This window comes from Ursus maritimus, unplaced genomic scaffold, assembly GCF_017311325.1.
Source record: "Ursus maritimus isolate PB19 unplaced genomic scaffold, ASM1731132v1 scaffold_12, whole genome shotgun sequence".
Taxonomy (NCBI): domain Eukaryota; kingdom Metazoa; phylum Chordata; class Mammalia; order Carnivora; family Ursidae; genus Ursus; species Ursus maritimus.
In genome coordinates, this window is record NW_024423564.1 from 54,267,740 (window position 1) to 54,286,933 (window position 19,194).

Sequence of the window (19,194 nt, forward strand, 5' to 3'; positions counted from 1 at the left end):
TTGCTAAAGTTGAGCTCTAATAAACTGGCAAAGATAAACAGGATCCAACCCCCCTGTGGTTTTAATTTCTAAGAAAGCACATAATTTATGAAACAGTATGTTTTGCCCTAAATTTTTACTCAGTGGTAATCTAATTTTAGACATCCCCTCCCCCCACCAGGCTGGTTTCTGGAGAAAAGTTCTACCTTCTTTCTCAGATTTAAAACACCAGAATATTATCCCTACTAAATAGCATAGAAGTCACTCTCTCCAAAATTATCTTTAGCTGAGCCCCCGGGCCTGGACCAAACCCCCTCCCGAGTGCTCCTGTAGAGGCTACGCCTTTGTCCCAGTGTTGCCTCGTGCGAACTACCGTTCACCAGCTGTCTCCCCCCACTGATCCCACACCTCCGTCGAGCAGGCACGAATCCCCTCTGTATCCCAAGCAGCTAACACAGTCCTTGGCACATGACAGGTGCTGTCTGAGGGCCGAATAAGCGAATGGAAGAAGGTAGTCATCACGATGAATGGGAAGAGAGGAGGCCATTTCACTCTGATATTTATACCCTTCCATATCTTCTCGGTCCTTTTCCCCTGCTCACTGTCTATTCTCTAGACTGTAGAGTTTGGAAGTAGAAACCAGAGGTGACTTGTCCTGCTCTTTTCTGTTAGGAAGACAGGTGCTGGAAGGCACCAGGCAGCCATCTGGCCCTCCACGCTATCAGCTCGAAACGGGAAGGCAGACCCCACTTGGGAAGGCCTGTGTGGTGCAGCACTGCCCGTGCCCGGAGAGGTGTCTGTGTAATTTGGGGTTCGGCATTAGGAAGCCCATTTGCCTACAGTTATAAACTAAATTCTCTGATAGTAGAAGTGATAGTTTGGTTCGCGTGAAAAAAAAAAAGTAATAATGGTGTTGTCTTTACATTTTAAAGGGTACTATGGCTTTAATACTTCCTGAAATAATTACAGATGAAGTGATATGATGTCTGGGATTTGCTTCACAATAATATGGGAAAGGGGAAAGTAGCTGGTAGCCTAGGTGAAACGAGGATGACCATGACCTTGTTATTGTCGAAGCTAGCTAAGGAGTACATGGAGAGTCCTTGTATAATCTGTCTACTTTTGTATATGTTTGAAGTTTCCATAATAAAAGCTTAAAAGAAAAAAAATTTTTAAAAAGAAGTGATAGTCTGGTCTTCCAATATGATTTTTGCTTGTATTTTATTTACCAATTGGTTCAGAAATCAGGGCATGGAAAAGGATTTTGTGGTGGGGGGAGGTTGGGGTGGTTAAATCTCTTTCCAGTGTGGACCAGTGGGCTTTGAGATTTTTAATTTGAAAGGCTTCTCCTATGCTATAGATCATAGGTCCTGCAGCCTACCACTGTCTTATTAATAAAGGAGAAGATGGTAAGGCAAGATATTGCTGTGAAACAACACATTATTGTGAATTCAGCAGACCCCAAAGAGCCCAGAAACAAGGGCTAGACTTTATGATGATAAAAGCATTTCTATGCCACTAGGAGAACATTTCGTTTTGCCTACATTCCTAGAATCACATGATTCAAAAGTAAGTATCAGGGGCGACTGGGTGGCTCAGTCAGTTAAGCGTCTGCCTTCGGCTCAGGTCGTGATTTCAGGATCCTTGGGTCCAGCCCTGCACCCCGCTCATCACAGAGTCTGCTTCTCCCTCTGCCTTTCCCCCCTGCTTGTGCTAGCTCATAAGTGTTCTCTCTCTCTCTCTCTCAAATAAATAAAATCTTTAAAAAAAAAAAACACTAAGTATCAAATTACCTGTATCAAACTTCTGGGCCTTTCTCTCCTGATATTCTCCTTTTCCTCAAAATCTTCAAACCCTGTTCTAATGGACATGCAACCACATGAATTGGATGTGCCAGGACCCCCTCCAAACTTCTCCCCATAATGCTGAAGGAATGCTTGAGTCTGGCCATGACAGGATGACAGATATCTTCTCATACAAGGCATCTGATTCAATCCATGGCGTGGAATCTGCAAGTATGGGCCCAAAGGCACCAACCTGATTAGGGGCTGAGTAGCTGTACGTATCCTACAGACCTATCTCATCATTACCCAAGCCCGCTGACTCTAATAGGTCAGAGTTTTGTCAGATACTAAAATGTTCCAATTTATCGGGTGGTGGTGCTTACCATGGCTGATTTCACACAACCCTGCCAGGCAGGCATCATCACCCACATTCTACGAATGAGGAAACTGACTTGACAAGAAACACAGCTAGTAAGGTGAAAGGTGGGGATCTGAGTCCTTATCTTTCAGTCTTCGATAACTGCACAGGGTATCCCTAGTCTTCCACGGTGCCTCAGAGGGGCCCCATCCCCGTTACTGGAAAATGCACTATGAATGCAGGAGACACTGATAGTGGAGGGGACGATGTGTTTAAATGGGATAGGAAGGGCATTACCACAAGGCTGTTAAAGAACAGCGCATTGTCCTGCACAGATAGGGAGAAGATGAACAGAAAAGGGGTGCATGGAGGCATGTATAGGGCATAAGAATTATGTGACTACCAATCTGTAGGCCGATATCCCCAGTGACCAGATTGAAATAGAATTTGGGGATGGTGATTTCTCTAACTTGTTCGAAGATATTACATTAATACACAATAAGCAGGACGCACCTATGAGCCTCTGTTTCTCAGAAGCTGTTTTTCCAAGCTGAGCTTCCATCCGCAGACCAAGCCTTGTTTGTTTCCTATGTCACTGGACACTCAGGGTTTTCTCCTTTGTTGAAAAGTGTTGAACCGCCTCTTATCAAGAGAAGTAGGTCCCCACAAAATTGCCCCTAGACCCTCAATCTTTTTGTTGTAATACCAGAATCCAAGTACAATGCCACTCACTTCCGCATGTGTTATCAAAATGAATAAATACTAGATAAACCAAAGTTCACCCTCAGAGCCATGTCCATGAGGAACTCCAGACATTTTGGATTTAGTGTCCCCAGGATTAAATCCAATGAACACACTGTCAACAGAGGCTTATTTTTCCTCTTTGGCTCTTTCCCTCCTGCACCCAATACCATCATGCCCCCTAAACTGAAAGTAAGGAAACGAAGAGGTCTAGAATCATCCTTCATTATAGTCATTGAAATGACTGTACAATCCCAAAGCCTATGTCTACAAAATATCTCTTCTCGTGCTCTCCTCCATTCAACTTCTGTAATTGCTGTTCAAGTTCTTGATCTTAACACTTCTTCCCTGGTTTACTCCAATCTTTTCCTCAGATTTCTTGCCTCCAGTCTCACTTTTGAAGAACTCCTTGGAGACCTGCTCTCCTTAGGATTACTGCCACAGTTCCCAACCTTCCCTACACTTTGATCCCTCAGTAAAGCTCCAGGGAGGTGCTTCTCACACCCTCTGTCAAGGTTAGGTCATCCATCCATCACCTCAGAACTCTGCCTCTGGCCATCACTCTTTTTGACATCGTTCCAGGTACTAATAAAAGTCAAATTTGTGTGTTTGAGCTATTTCTATTCCCTTGTCATCTCTGAAATATCGGGAACTATCCTTCTAATTCTGCAAGTCATCATTCCTATCATCTAAAAAAGTTTGGAAATCTCCTATCGTCTGATCACATGTTCCCATACTATTCAGAGAAGAGCCACGAGTTCTTTTCTCTTTCCATCCAATTATACTTTCTATCTCCTCCCCCCACCACACCTGGCCATGCGACTACCATGGTTACCACCTCCGATCTTCTGCCAGACTCTTACTCTTGGTGAGTTACTTTGATTTAAACTTCTTCTTTTTTTTCTTTTTTTAACCTATTTGATGTATGAGGTGCACAGCCTTTACAGCTCACCAAGTGCATTTCTCTTGGACTGTCAGTTACAGCAGGGCTAGACAAAAGTAAAAGGAACTTGTTGCTAATAGCAATTCATGCAAGTAGATGCTGTTTGATAATCATGAGGACAGCATTCAAAGCCACTCAAATAATCCACACAATTTCATAGTCATATCTTGATTTCAGTCTGGGGCAGGGAGTCCCACCACTTCATCCACCCAAACACCCAGTCCTTTCCACATCTGGTGTAGCTGATGGTACCCAAGAGTGATATTCACTGCGATCTGGTCTTGGCTCTGCAAACTCATGCTACAGCACCCTCACTGGGGATCTGGGCCTCTCGCTGGAGCCTACGCAGTTAGGGACCAGACTTAAATGAGGATTCAAGTCAACAGAGCTTGGTAAGTGACCGGCGCCTGTGTCAGCCATACTTACTTGGCGAGGTGGGGGAGGCCGCACCTCCTTCTGTTGATGTGGTTGGAGGCTTTGTGTCTGGTACCGGCAGAGGCACAGGCCTGGCCATCGGTGGTGGTGGCGGCGGTGGCAACATTGGGGTGGGAAGGAATGGGTTGTGCACTTTGCCTTGGCTACTCCCGTTGGGCTGTGAGGGTGGGAGCACAACAAAACATGCAGAAGGAAAAGAAGAAACAGATAGCAACCATTAGCTGCTTCTAAACACAGAAGACGCATTAGTTATCCCTTATGTAAAATTACGAAGTATTCTAGCTGCTTGAATTCTTTCTTCAGAGCATAGAGATAAAAAAACTGTTGGGTTGTTCTGAAGGCATTTCACAAAAGCGTCCCATTAGGCACACATGCTCAATGTATCCTAAACTTATCTCTTGAATTACTTTGACCTTCTCTACATCCTGCTTCCCTAAAACGACCTGCCAAATTTGCTTGGCATGTTTCACTTCCGAATTAACTGCTACCTTCATCATCGTTCTCATGATTATTATTTATTTGATATATAGGTTGTGGAATGATTCCATAGTGTTACTTATACAGATATAATGAAGTTTCCCAAATACGCATTTGAAATTAAAAATAATATTTTATTTTCACCCCTCAAAGTTGATATTATATAACATTTAATAAATATGTTAAGTGAACATAAAAAATTTCTTTCACATATTGTATAACATCAGGCACAGAAACTTTAGAATTGAGCTGTCAAAATTCTGCTAGGGAAAAATATCACTTCTAATTTTGATTTAAATTATATAAGCATATGCCATAACAGTCATATTTATTTGGCTGCCTGATGTTAGAACAACCAAATAACAGCTCTTTGACAAAAGAAAGTTCCCCTCTGAAGAAAGCAATAAAACCCATTTTATTTTCAAGTTTTTCAAAACAGTCCCATGAAGAGACCTGCCTTAAACCCTATAAAATTTGGATCAAAATGCAAAACCGGGAGTTTGACAGTTATATGGGATAATGTCAGGACTATTTTTAAAAAAGTTAGAGATTTAAAAGTCAGATGCTTGATGCTGGGGATCACTTCAGATCTTTCATGGTCTCTCCCATGTGGCCTTTCTGACTCCAGACTTTAGTGACACTGTATGCGACCAATAATCACAGCTGGTATTTAGGCTGTCGTCCCGAATCAAAATTCAGGTGAAGGAGAACCAGTTGTCCCAGGCTTTCAAGTTTAAGCTTAATAATTCTGCAGAGGCAGCCTCAGACAGCCCCTGATCCACATTCTCCCATCTATTTAGTGTTGTTCCTCAAAGACTATCTCGTCTGACAATCAGAATGCTGTGCTTTCTTACCAGCAAACCCGCCCGCGTGTTATTTCTGAGTGGGCTAAAAGTCCATAAGTGAATGCTTTAGAATAAGCCAAGCAAATGAATACACAAGCAAAAAGAAAAAAGGCCCCATATTGATTTGTTGTCTAGACAGAAATGTATCTGCTAACACATCACCAGACATTAGTCAAAGCTGCCTGTTCTGTCTCAGATATGCAGAATCAGGTATTTCTGCAAGGGAAGAGAAATCAGGGACAGGGCCGTGTGATATAATATTCTAAATTAGGCAGTCATAGTGACAGCTGATCTGTGGCTTCGCGTGGAGCTATTAGGAGAAAAGGAAGATCACATTTGGCTTTATGCTGGTCGTTATTTACTACTCATTATTATAATTAGTGGCCTTGGGATAATGCTATCCAGCTGTAAACACTGGGTTCGACTTTGAAATAAAATTTGTGATTTTTAAAAATCACTTTTACATTTGGAATATTGTCTCAAGTTGTGATTATTTGGTTTACTAGAGAAAAAACGAAAACATTCATTTGAAGCTGTTGAATACTGTTTAGCTTTATACGAAGATAAGTGGGAAAGATAACTACTTGCAGAAATAACAAACCATAATAAACTGTACTTCTAGCATCTTGAGTTCAAGTACTGGTCAACTTGATCTAAAGTGTTAGAAGACTGTATTTTTAAAAAATATCAACTTCGTTGATCTAAAACATCTGTGCCCCCCTCATCCCCCTACCCCTCCCTACCACCCCAAATCATTATTTAAAATTATTTGGTCTTTCTATTTTGTTAACTGCGTGAGCCTGAGGGTTCGTGTGCATGAGGTGGAATTATCAGCCCACAGACTTTAGAAGGTTATATGGTTCACCCTTGAGATGATTTATATCCATAAACTTGACAGTTGCGAACTTAACACAAACACTTTTTAAACCCTGGCCAATCACTCTTAGAGCAAGTTAACTTTCCCACAATCTAGAATAAATATGACATTTGCCTGCAGTCCGTCAGCACAACATTAGAGCACCGTGTCACATGGTCAGAAGGTCTCCCCTTGTTATTTTTACATTCGGTTAATATTTCTAAAGAAATCGGAAAAAAAAAGAGGTCTCCTTACATTGAGGAACCCCACCTGTCCAGCCTGCTGACCAGCATCAGGGCAGACAAGTTGGACAAACTCTTTCAGCGTCTCCTGAGGGTGATAGCGGATGGCTGGGTGAGAGAAGTAAGGCCCGGGCTGCTGGATGATGGGCGATGTCGGGAAATGAAGAGTCGACGGTGTTGCGTGCGGGCTTGCTGTAGGAAAAGAAAACGTCAGAGCATGAAGAGAAAGGCCCGCTTTGCCACAGCGTCTGAGCCCGATTCAAACTCCTTCTTCCTTTCTTTCCTGACCCAACTCACAGCGCTGTTCACGTGGCTGCATTTAACACTGGATAGGTCTGACAGATTTTCTTCCTTAAGGCTCTAAGACAAACATGGAGGTTAGATTAGGGTAGGGTTTCAGGCTGCCTTTCCATTTTCAGTGGACATGAGTTATAAAGGCATTAATAATCCTTGGTGAAGCTGAAGATTATTCATTACCTTAAGAGCCTTTTTAATGAAGCAAGCAATAAAAAATGTATTTGGTAGATTAGACCTGATTTAACTGACATTACATATGACAAATTCTAGTTTGCACATATGGATCCTCTTTCATGCTGAGCTAACCCATAGACAATAATTCATTGTTAAAGCTCTTATACCCCTTTCAAGGAAATTTCTAGGGACTAATACAGGATGAAATTTTTTTGAAGTATGTAGTAAATGAACACTTAATGAACCTGTGCAATTTGGGTGCCTCACTTTACATGGAAGGTTTACGTAGCCTTTTTTTTTTTTTTTTTTTTTTTGGCCATTTCAAAGCCAAACTCAGAAATGCATAAATGTTAGAGCAGGGGAACCCACAGTCTGAGTAGGCAGTGACCCCTGCTCAACTATGGGCCTTCTGCCCATAAAAATTGATAAAAGAAACTCAGACAACTATTACTCCTTTTTATTTGAGCCCTGCTAAATTTTATTTGTACAAGAAGATTACATTAGATTAAAAAACTTATGTGAGCCGCTTGATAATGTTTCTGAGAGAACTTTTGCCCTTGAATTGGAAGGGTGGTTGATAAAATCTGCTGGAGAAGAGCAGCATATGGGAAGGGTTGGGAATACTCAAAACGAGTAACGCCAAGATAGCAGCTCTCACTTCTCAATGAGGGCCGGAGAAACAGCTCTCTAATAAAACCAGGTGAGAATATTTATCTTGCCTTACTCTTTGCAGTTGAGTCTTCAAACTCAGGGAATCCCTGCAAAGACCAAACAAAGGAATGGCCCAGTTTTCAGAGAGTAAGACTTTCCTAATACCGAGAGTGACTCATAAAACCATAGAGCAAACTAAGCAAGAGAGGCCACGCTTTCTACCACTACCCCACAAGCATGGCTGAGGACTGTACAAATAATACATCCCCACTGATCACTGAGCACGGGTTCTTTGTTCCCTGCTGCGATGTCTTTAGTATTGAGGCACTGACTAATAATTTGAAATGGCTAGGACTCTGAGGTTCAGAACAGCATCTGTAGATTTTAAAGAGTGAAAATGTGGGTTTGGAGTGGAAGCGATAATTTAGTCCATGTCTTGCAGATGATCTGATGGGATCCCTTCGTTCACACAACCTTTAATCTATCCAATACACATCGATGGGCTTCTACTCTGGGCATGGGATACAACAGTGGGTCAACACAGACAACATTTTATCTTCAATCATACAATTGAGGGCATCTTGAACACAGCCTATTGGAACCAGAATTCTCGTCATCTTCCATCCTTTATACTTGCTCTTCTTCCAATCTTTCCCAACTTAGAAAATTGCTTTTCCATCTACTTAATTGTTCACTGTCATATCCCCAGAACAGTGTTTGGTACTCGATAAATATTAGTTGAATGTACAATGATCGATTGAATAGAAGAGTGGTACAGAAATCAAGAAGCATACAGATAGATTTAAAACTTTGGTTTTTTTCCACCTGGCACAAAGCCAGAGCGTTTAGGGATCTGTTACTGTCTCTGAGTTAAAACCCACAAACTAAGAAGTTAAATGGCTCTGGTCATCTCTTACTTTGCAAATTGTGCTTTAAAGGACCAAAGGAGTTTAGTTCATCTAATATGGTATGGTTGGGTTTGCAGGTAGCAAGAAAATTTGACCCCACACCCTGCATTTGACCAAATAGTTTCTAGTCAGGGATGGAATGTGGCATTTCCCAAACAAGGCTGGGAATGTACGAAGCCTAACAAAATGATACACTCAACTTCTGCACCATGTCCAACACCAAGGTGGGAACTCCACTGTCAAGAGTTCCCAGCAAGCAGACCTTAATGATGAAGTGACAGTGCTTCAGGTGCTCCATGGAAAGTGATAAATGATTGTTCGGTTATGAAAAATTGTGGTGGCCAACAGAGAAAGCTGCCCAAGGAAAAATATTCACTTGAGTAAAGATCGGGCGGATAAAAGCTAAAGAAAGTTGATAGAGGGAATAATTCAACGGATCTTGGAATCCCTCCTTTAATTGCTCAGAAACATCCTAGCCCCCTTTGTTGTTACTGTTTAATATGTAAAAGAACACCATTAGCAACTTAAATTTAGACCTTAGTTTCTTTATTATATTTTACTGAAACAATTCACCTTTTCCATGTGGCACAGAGTTTAACACAAACCTAAGAGCACATGGTACTATACGAAATTAATTCTGCAATGACTGACTTCTAAGGACCAATTAATTCATAATTAGCACCAGGAAATCATTTAGCTTGTAGTTTCAAATTAGGCCATTGCTGAGCCTGCATTTTAAAGGGTTATCCCTCACAACCCTTACTTTCTCATGCCTTGGACTTTCTGGTTCAGCCATGAGTTCATTGTGGAACTGGGTATATAAATCATTCAAGATCCTGAGCTTTAATTTCTTCAAACAGAAAATAGTTGGTGTTACAGACATTACATAGTCCTGTTAAATATTACTAAATACATGCTATTTCTCTAGACAAACTGCTAGTATTACTCTTTCACTGGACGAGACCCACGTTCTTCCGTTCTCTAAAGCTCAGGCTTTGGCAACATCTAAAGTTGGATTTTCTTCTTTCCTATTTCTTGTTTTCTCTCTTTTATCTTGAATGAGATGTTTTCAGCGTGCCCAAGTTTTTTTGTCGAAGTAGTCCCAAATCATTTTAAAAAGTGTTGGCGGGGTTAAATCCATCACTCACTCAACCTGTAAAATTCATTGCACGTACGTCGGGACCTTCAGATCAGGGGCCCCATAGAAGAGAAACTACCATTTGAGAATTCTACCATCACGAATCTGGCGTGGTGCTAATGCAATGCACAAAGAATGGTCTCAGTCCAAATTTTTGACAGAGAAAAACATCTCTTATGGATGTGTGTGTGTGTGAGTAGTTGACACAATAAAAAATTATAGCACATTATGTAAATGCATATTTAGATCCTTTAAAATGTGCATTATTTACTTGAGAGTCAATAAAGGCTTTTCTCAAGTGGTTACAGTTTATTGCAGTGCATCCATCTGTATCCTTGTTGATGTTAATACAATTTTGTGTATTAAAAGGCACTACAAAATTGGCTGCTTCGGGGGCCTAATACTCTTAGTACCCTAGGCCAGGAGCAGCACAGAGTGTCAGAAACACTCCGCTCTGGATGGATCTCACTACCAGCTTAAACTTTCACCAGAGGCCAGACTTATTTAAAACAACTGCTGGGCTTTTCACAAACACTACAAATAAGAAGGAAGGAAATTTGATCGGGTTTCTCTGGCTAGCACGGCACTGCCTACACATTCTGAGCAAAGTAGCCACAATTCAAGAAACAGGGAGCCAGAATTTCCCAAAGGGTGTAGAGCTCAGTTATTTATTACAAAATGATATTACTGGATACTTAAAAAGAAGAAAGCAGGTCAGGCAGGTTGGTTTACTTGTTTGTACTCCACCCCCACCCCCAGCACTCATATATATATAAATAAACTTAAAAATGCTTTCTCCTTTAAAGCAAAATGAGGACTAGGGAAGGAGAAGGTCAAGGTCATTACTGTATTATTGTGTGTTTGGGGAGACTTATCTGATCCAAGTGACTCTTGGTCTGAGTCCTCCATGGGGAGGAGGCCTTATAGACATATATTCTAGCTCAAAAAAGATGGTATCGGGGAGGCATAGCCAGATAGGTTTCGAAACTCATACTTCATTCTTTTATAAATCTTGGGAAAGAAAAAGAGAGAGGAAAGTAATCCCTCCTTACCATTTTTAGCAGTTTTGCCCTAACTCAACCTCCCAGAATTCTAATAACCTTCCCTCATTTTTCCTCAAACCAAAATTTATGGGTTGAAATATGTTCTTGTATTTAACCTGACATTGCCTTATTGCTTTATTCCTTGTCCACGAACCATCACAGATTCTCAGAGACTGGACAGAGACTTGGATTCTTTTCATGTTAGCGTCGGCTTTCTGGCAATCCTAGAGTCTCCTGTATGGGAGGCTCCAAAGAAAAGCCGTCAAGAGTGCAGTGCAAATAAGAAAACCTAATCCCCCTTCAGGTGCAGTGTGCTCCTAAGACAGCGTGACACACAGCCGTCTTCCCTCACAGGAAGACTGATCATTCCCAAGCCTTGGCATTTGTAAAACTTCAGTCTTACCATTAATCAACCCTAAGTCAGTGGCAACAGGTGAGACTCCAAACTGTATCTGTTTTTAGCACCATTACCAGAAAAAGCCACTCCTCTCTTCAGCAGTAAGATGTTCTTTAGACAAAAATAACCATTTCCATAGAGCAATGGGTGCCATTAAGAACTCCCGACTACTCATATTTAGAAGTAAAGGTTTTAATAACACAGAACTCTAAAAGGAGAAGAAAGTGGAAGAAAAAAAAAAAAACTGTACTAAGGAAAAAAAAAAAAAGCCTTCCACAAAAGGCAAATGGAATTTGAATTATTTGGGTTGTTGACTACTATGTACTCGGCTTCTTCAGAAATTCAAAACCACCGTATATGACACCACGGTAGCTTACCTAAAGCTGAGAAATCTAGCTTAATGGTCCATAGCGATAATTTATAAATCATACGTGAGTCAGACCTGCCACTTATCGAAGCCCAGGAGTTTGGAATTATGGAAATTTATTTTAACAGAGACACAAGGAAAGGGGAATTGGCAATGGTTTTTAAACCTTGAGGAGGGGGAGCCTTTTCTAAATAACCAACCTTTGACTTGAGGCAAGCCAAGGTTTTCAAAACATACAGCACCTGTCTTCAACATCACCGAGATGCACGTGAAAGACCCGGATGTCATATGAGAGAAACATATCTGACATTGCATGATACCTGGTAAAGCACTTAGTATTTTTATATCACTGCTACCGAAGTAACTTTTAGCTACACTACATTTCCAAGACGGTTGGTATATTCTATTCCATTTGAATTAAGGGGATCCTCAGGTTGGAGATCAAAGTCCAATGTCTTCTGGAAAAACAGACAAAAAGGGGAGAGGGGGGAGGCAAGGTCTTTTAAAATTTTTATTTAGATCAATTTTAGCTACTGAAAGGCTCTTCTGGCGCTGAGGCCCTGGCTTAGAATCTAGACCCAGGTTGGCAAACATTTTCTATAAGGGCCAGAGAGCAAGGAGTTTAGGCTTTGCAGGTTGCACGGTCTCTGCAGCAATTATTCGACTCTGCTGCTATGGGGCGGAAGCAGCCACAGATATTACACAAACTAATGAGTGTGGCCATGTTCCGATAACATTTTATTTTCAAAAACAGGCAGAGGACTGGATTTGACTTGTGGGCCATAGATCACTGGCCCCTGGTGGAGACCCACATAATTCCTGTTCACCCTCCAGACACCTGCCATGAGTTGAGCACCTGATAATCCCTGCTCCTTCCACCTCTTCCCTACTAAACCCCATCCTTGTCCTGGTCCGTCTTTCTGCTGAAACCTCACCTTTTGGAAGCTTTCAGAGCAATCTGCTTGCCTTCTATATTTCCACTAACTATCCATTGTCGCTCTGTTTTCTCTTTGTACCTTTGGACTACCTTCACCCACTCCTCCTCCCACCCGCCATTACTGCTCTTTGATTGTCCCTCTTCACCATTATTTAACCTGCTTTGGTCTGTGCTGGTTTCCCACACCTGTGTGTGTATAATTTCAAGTTAAACATATGAGTCCAAAAAAGTGGAGGTATAATAGGACTGTGGGCTTTAGAGTTTGATAGGTATAGATTTAAATTCTAGGTCTTTCACTTACCAGCTATGCTGTAAGTTTCTGAGCTTCTCTATGACTCTGTTTTGCCATCTGTACAGTGGAGCTAATAATACTTCACAGATTTGTTGTTGGGATCCAATGAAACAAAGTATATAAGACACAGGGTGTAGTTCCTGACTATGTGGGTAAGTGATCCATAAATAATTTTTTTTTATTGGTAATACTATCAAAAGTAAGGATGAGGATGCGAGATGAATAAATTGAAATTAGTTCCTATTTGCTAACACCTGTTTGGATTATAGAATACACAAGGGGAAAGGAATATTAAGTAAGAGTATGAGGGACCTGCTACTTATCTGTCACTTGGACAAATAAATACATAAATATTGATGAAAGAGTAGGTACTATCATTATGGACATGACAAGAGGGTCTTGGAAAAAAATCCCTTAACAACAAAATGCAAAACAAAGCAACAGGAACAACAACTATGATCTAATGGTCATAGATACAATGACCTATAAAGATTGTTTTTGACCAAATATACTTTGAACCTGTACCTTTGCTTAAATCTCTAACTCTGACAATCTAGAAACTTAGAACTAGGGGGCTGTCTCCCTCTAGACTCTTTTTTTCACTTAGATCTACGGTCTTTGAGCGTCCATACTGACCTCCCCCTTTACCATAGACCCCTGCTACCCAGGCATGCTTCCAACCTAACCAGAATCTGTGCATGTCTTCTCTTGGCCCTCCTCCCCCAAACCCAGATATGATATGATTTCTATCATTCCCTTGAAAGGCCCACCATGTCAGTTTTTGGGAGTTGCTTATCGGAGCTCTAATACATGTTAGTGCTAAAAAAAAAAAAAGTTTTTTAAGAAGATCTGGAGTACTTTCAAGGAAAATTCTCTAATTATTATTATTATTTTAATTTCTAACTAGATTAAGGGACTTTTAGTTATGTTTCTGCCACTACTTGGCTTATAAATACAGGTGACTTCTTTCTCTTCTAGTTCTCTCCTCTGCAAAATGTAGTTTGTACTCAATCGTTGGTGCTCCCCTAGCTTTGCATTCCAGCGGAACTCTGTCTCTGGGATTACAGGTACAAATACTCAGTACAACTGATCCATAGTAATAACACTGAAATCTAAAATATCTGAAACAAGGGAGCATGTGCCCTTTAAAAGAAATTATTTTTTAAATGTTTCAGAGATATTAAGTTATAGAGTATTTCTGGATGCAGTCTCTAAGACATCCTGGCTTTGGGAAGGCTGTAATTTTTAGAGTTTTAAAATCCCTGAGTGTGCTTGTTCAAGCTCTGTAAGATAGAGCTTTCTGCCTTCAGATCCTGACAGGACCGCCTCTCTGAATATGCCACATCTGCACACTACTTGCTTCGGCCGCCATGATGGTTAATGTGAAATATGTTCAAATGCCACACAGTAGCAATGATTATTGAAAATATGAAGAGGGACTGTTTCGTAAGCAAAGTGGACAAGAATCCCATTCCATGAAGGGAACCTGAGCTTCTATGTTATCTGCAAGCAATGCTGAGAAATAAGAGACGAAGAGTACGAAACATGGCAAAACACTTGAGAAAAAAACAACCCTACAGACTGGGTGATCACAGAGGTCAACAGAAATAGACAGGGAGTCCTCTAACAACCTGTTGGAAGTGTGCTGGAATTACAGACTGCAGTCCTGCAATAGAAAATTTCCAAAGTCAAGTCCGTGGAGATGCTCTAGCCTCTCGGAGGATTACTGGTAGTTTGTGAGTGTTTGCCAACATGAAAAAAAAAAAAGGCAAAAAACAAGCAAATAAACCAAACCCATGATAAACATAAAAGTGCGGGCTGATTGGCAGCATTTCCCCCACCAAATCGTCAGAATTACGGTGTGGTTTAAGCCCCTATTTCTGAGAGACAGGATTATAAAGCAGAGGTCACTTTCAAAGCATCCTCCCGAATTCCAAGTTTCTCCCTGAATACACCCCATGGGACCGAAGGATTTATTCCCTACTGTGGTAGATTTCACACAAGGGGAGGAAGTACGAGAACAGTCCAGTGTCTGAAGTCAGGGATTCAAGCTTTTATCCCAGGTTGGATATCAAATAGCTCTGTGTGTCAGCCTCCTGGCTTCCTCTACTGCAAAATGGAAATCATACATCATGTTTGGGTTTTAGAGCTCAACTCCTCTGTGTTTGAAATCATCACTCCCTATCCTAATCCATGCAAAGTCACTTAACATTTCTGAGCCCACATTTCTTTATCTATAAATTGGATAAAATAGCACAGAAAAAAAAAGATTTTCTCAGGATTAGAATTAATTCTAGTTACATAGCAGGGCTCGCTCATTTAAAAAGTACGTGTTGAGAATCAACTATGTGCTAGACAGTATATTAGACTGTGGGTTATTTACCATTCTTAGCTTTGTTTTTTTTTTCAGAATAAATTAAGATACGTGAGAAATAATCAGGATCATATAATATAATGTGGCAACGTGAGATAACTGGGAACCAAACGTTGAACTGTTTTCATGGCCCTGGAAGCCCATGGCATGGGCTAATAGTCACTTTCTAGTGCCTGAATTTACCTGTGCTCTGCAAGTCCTAACCGCAGGAATAAGTCACTTTGGCTAGGGAGAAAGCTGAGCCCATTGCCCCAAGCTCAGGACAGCTTTGTTCTTATCTCCTGCAGTGGACAGCTAGTAGAGCTGTCCAGCAGTTCTTCACCATTCCCTCTGGAAACAGAGCTCTCATGGTTTTGGGGGGTACCTATCCTTCCCTCAGCCCCAGCCTATGTAGTTAGAGTGGCCTCAACCCTACCCCCTGACTCAGGGGGGTAGGTATGCAACCCAGGCCACACCAGGGAGAAAACCCTTTATCTTTTAAAACATAAGGATTATTCCAAAAGTGACCCAAGCAAAGGACCCAAACCAGGACATCAAAGAGCCATAAGCATCCAGGAGTAGAACCTTTCCCAGATCTACTGTGAAAAAGCTACTCTCTTTCTCCCTTGGGACTGTTACATTGGTGGGAATTAAGCCTGGAGCTGCCCACATCATTAATGCCACAGTCTGAGGAGATTCAGCCTGAGAATGAAGTTCACAGAGAAGACAGCAGAGCTGAGGGAGAGAACAAGACATGCAGATTTCTGAAGGTATCACCTGAGCATCTGGATCCAGCCCTACCTGAAGCCATCAACCCCTCGATGCTTTAGTTACAAGCACCAATCCATGATTTTTTTTTGGAGGAGCAGAGGGATGGTGAAGGAATTTGGTTGGGTTTCTTTCACTCGTAAGAATATTTCACTTGAAAGTCTATATGAACATATCTTCAAAGCATTCATTACTGGCTATGCAACAATTCCACAACTTTTATTACAGTGCTCAGGAACTGAGGGATTTGGAAAGATCTGGAGATATCCTTCAGGGATGCCAAGGTTTTCTAAATTCATATCGCAGGCCAGTGCAAGGGACCCACACAAACTGACACGCATAAATCCAGCCCCCCACAAATACTTTAAATACCTGTGCCGGATTATCCCTTTCTTGAGTTCACCTCTCATTAATCTCAGCATAATGATAATAAATCGTTTCCTATCCACCTGTTTGGCTAGACTGCGGGGGCAGGACTCGTCTGATTTGTTCATTAGGGCCTCGCACCGTGCTTGGCAGATGGTAAATACTCAATAATTCCCTGCTGAATTGATTCTTATTAACAACAGACTCTTGATAACCAAAGAGGTGCTCATCTTAACTTTAGCAAGAGCCATGCCTGAATGAAGACATAGCCAAGAGAAGTCTCTACCATGGCTAAAGGGCTGCCTTTCGTGGGAGGAGCTATTTACTTGCCCCACTGGGCAGATTCCCCTGTTCTCCCAACCAGACAAGAGCAGTGGGATGGGGTAACCAGGCTGCCTCACTTCCCTGAGACCACATGTCCTCCTTTGGGGATCTGCGGCTTCTCCCTCAGAGGAGAAACAGGAACTCCTTCCGGACCCACAGGAGCAGGTAGGAAGAGTAAGCTGGGGACGGGGATGGCAGAATGAAGGAAATGAGAACCCTCTCCAGAGAATCACAGTCAAAGAAAGCAAATGCAGGTACAAGGATTAAAGGAGTCGTCGCAGAGGTAGGGAACGTTCAGTCACCATACTTACAACAGTTCCCAGCTCTTTCCATAAGTCATTTCACTTCCTCTGCCTCCCCACGCTTTAACGTTTTGTACAGGTGGAAAACAAAGGCAGGTAGAAGATAAGTGAGTCGCACGAGCGTATGCGGATCCCAAGTGGCCAGCCAGGACCCAAATTCTATGCTGGCTGACCCCACAGCCCTCACACTTTTCATTGTGCTCCACAGCTCCCCTCTGAATTCTTTCTCGGAGGTCAAACAGTTTATTTCCCTTCAGAAGTTTTTGTTCACAGGTCCCTTATTATTGTATTGGAACCTGGCAACTCTGATGTTGCTCACGTGTGTTTTGCACACCAGAAAAAGGAAGTGTTGGGGGGGCACGGGAAAGCAACCACCATTTCGTATGAAGAAATGGCACAGGACAACTGTAAATTTACTCTGGAGATATACATTTTAAACAACATTCTCTATATGTGATTAAGCACACTAATTTCAACTATACAAAGGAGGCGGCATGAAGTGGGTGATTCTCTGTGATACTGCGACCACATTAATAGGGCCGTCCACTCCCATTTCAAATATCAGTGCTCACCCCTCCCCTTGCCTACACGGATGATAAGCTGATACTACATAAACATTGTTAAAGCCACAGTTCCATGCTACAGTAATTCACTTAACTTTAACATGATTTATGGTTCTGTCAATAGGGGAGGTTGAAAACCCTGCACTGAAGCTTCAATGTGAGCCTCATATTTAAAACAGCAATTGTGTGCGTGTGTGTGTGTGTGTGTGTGTGTGTGACAGAAGAAAACATTCCACGTAAAGAGAGATACAAGTCCAATATTGACTTTTTATTCCACTCCAAAAAGAGGAAAATAAAGAATGAGTCCAAACATGGAATCCCCATGATATTAAGCTAGACCAAGAAGAAAGAACTGCTAGGGATTTATCTGATTATGTGATTTATAGTACAAGCCACACCGGGAAGTCTTATCAATGAGAGGATTTTAAAGACACCTTGCTCAGAACCCTGCCGTCACCATGTGTGCCTATGTGGGTCTACGGTGGGGGAGCGGGGCAAGGAAGAGAGGAAGAGAGGGAGGGAGAGACAGAGAGGCAGAGAGAAAGGGGCAAGGAATTTCAAGGGAGAGCAGTTTCTTTTGTCGAGATGAGTTTAAATCTAGGCCCACGTGGTTAATCACCCTATTTTTCTCTCTGGCACTCACCCCGGGGGCATTTTGCCTTTTTAAGAGTTTAAGGAGCCAATTGGTCTTACTGCTCTAACCTGTCCTCCTTGGGACCACATATTAGCACGATTCCCCTACAGAAGAGCTCTCTTTAGAAGTTTGCTGCGGGGATGACAAATTAACCCAGCAGGGGGTCCCACACATCTATCTCAGTACAAATTATTAGTGTAATAGAGCTTTTAGTTATGCATTTATCTAGTAATTATTGAACGGTTACACAAAACCAAGCTGAGCAGCCATGGCCTTTTATGAGGTTCGCTCGGTGGGTGGCCTTACAGTTAATTTAGGATAGTTTTCCACTAAGCAGTTCACTTGCAGACAAATTAGCTAAACAGCCTTCTCCTTTAAATATTTTCCATGTCATAGTGAAACTCTTTACAATACAATAAAGGTACAGTTTTAATTACACGCTTCCTGACTTTTGTTTAGTTGTAGTTTTAAAACATTTGCTGGCACTGTTTTTTCCTTTGGCTGGGCAGTAATAGCTGGTTGTAAGTATCTGGCTAATGAATTTAATAATTTCCTGAACTGGGACTTAAAGGGCCTTTGCTAAAAAGCTGCCTTTCCTCTTCGCCATCCAGATCCTTCCAGTCCCATCGACAGTGCTTCCCACGGGGCTGGACACCAGCACTTGAGCTAACCTTGACCAACGTTCACAAGCCCTACTTACTTGTCTTTCAAAACTCCTCAACGGTGGTACTTGTTAGGTCTCTGATGCCTGCATCTGGAAATCAAATCTGGCAATTCTTATTGTAGAATGACAACGTAATGTTTTCTCACATGACATACTCCAAGAATAAATAAACACCTTGTGTCTGCTGGCAGATTATTTCAGCACCTTGTTAGCAACAGGTACTTAATTGCTTCTCATTTCCCTGAGATGATTCAATTGCACTAAACCAGGAGAGACAAATTAGATTCAGCTCCTTTGAAAGGAGCGCCGGCAGGTTCTACAACGAAGTTAAAAGCTTTCCTAAGAGGCAAAGAAGT

General features: G+C 41.8%; 1 protein-coding gene across 1 annotated transcript in view; it reads right to left on the bottom strand.

Annotated features, from left to right (window-relative positions):
- The window catches only part of NFIA (nuclear factor I A), a 178,206-nt gene that overhangs the window by 53,068 nt on the left and 105,944 nt on the right, over window positions 1–19,194 (bottom strand). The window contains exons 6-7 of the mRNA XM_040627223.1: window positions 6,674–6,852; window positions 4,232–4,397 (exon numbers count right to left, since the gene is read on the bottom strand). Coding sequence (XP_040483157.1) covers window positions 4,232–4,397; window positions 6,674–6,852 — 345 coding nt within the window. The remainder of the gene's footprint in view (window positions 1–4,231; window positions 4,398–6,673; window positions 6,853–19,194) is intronic.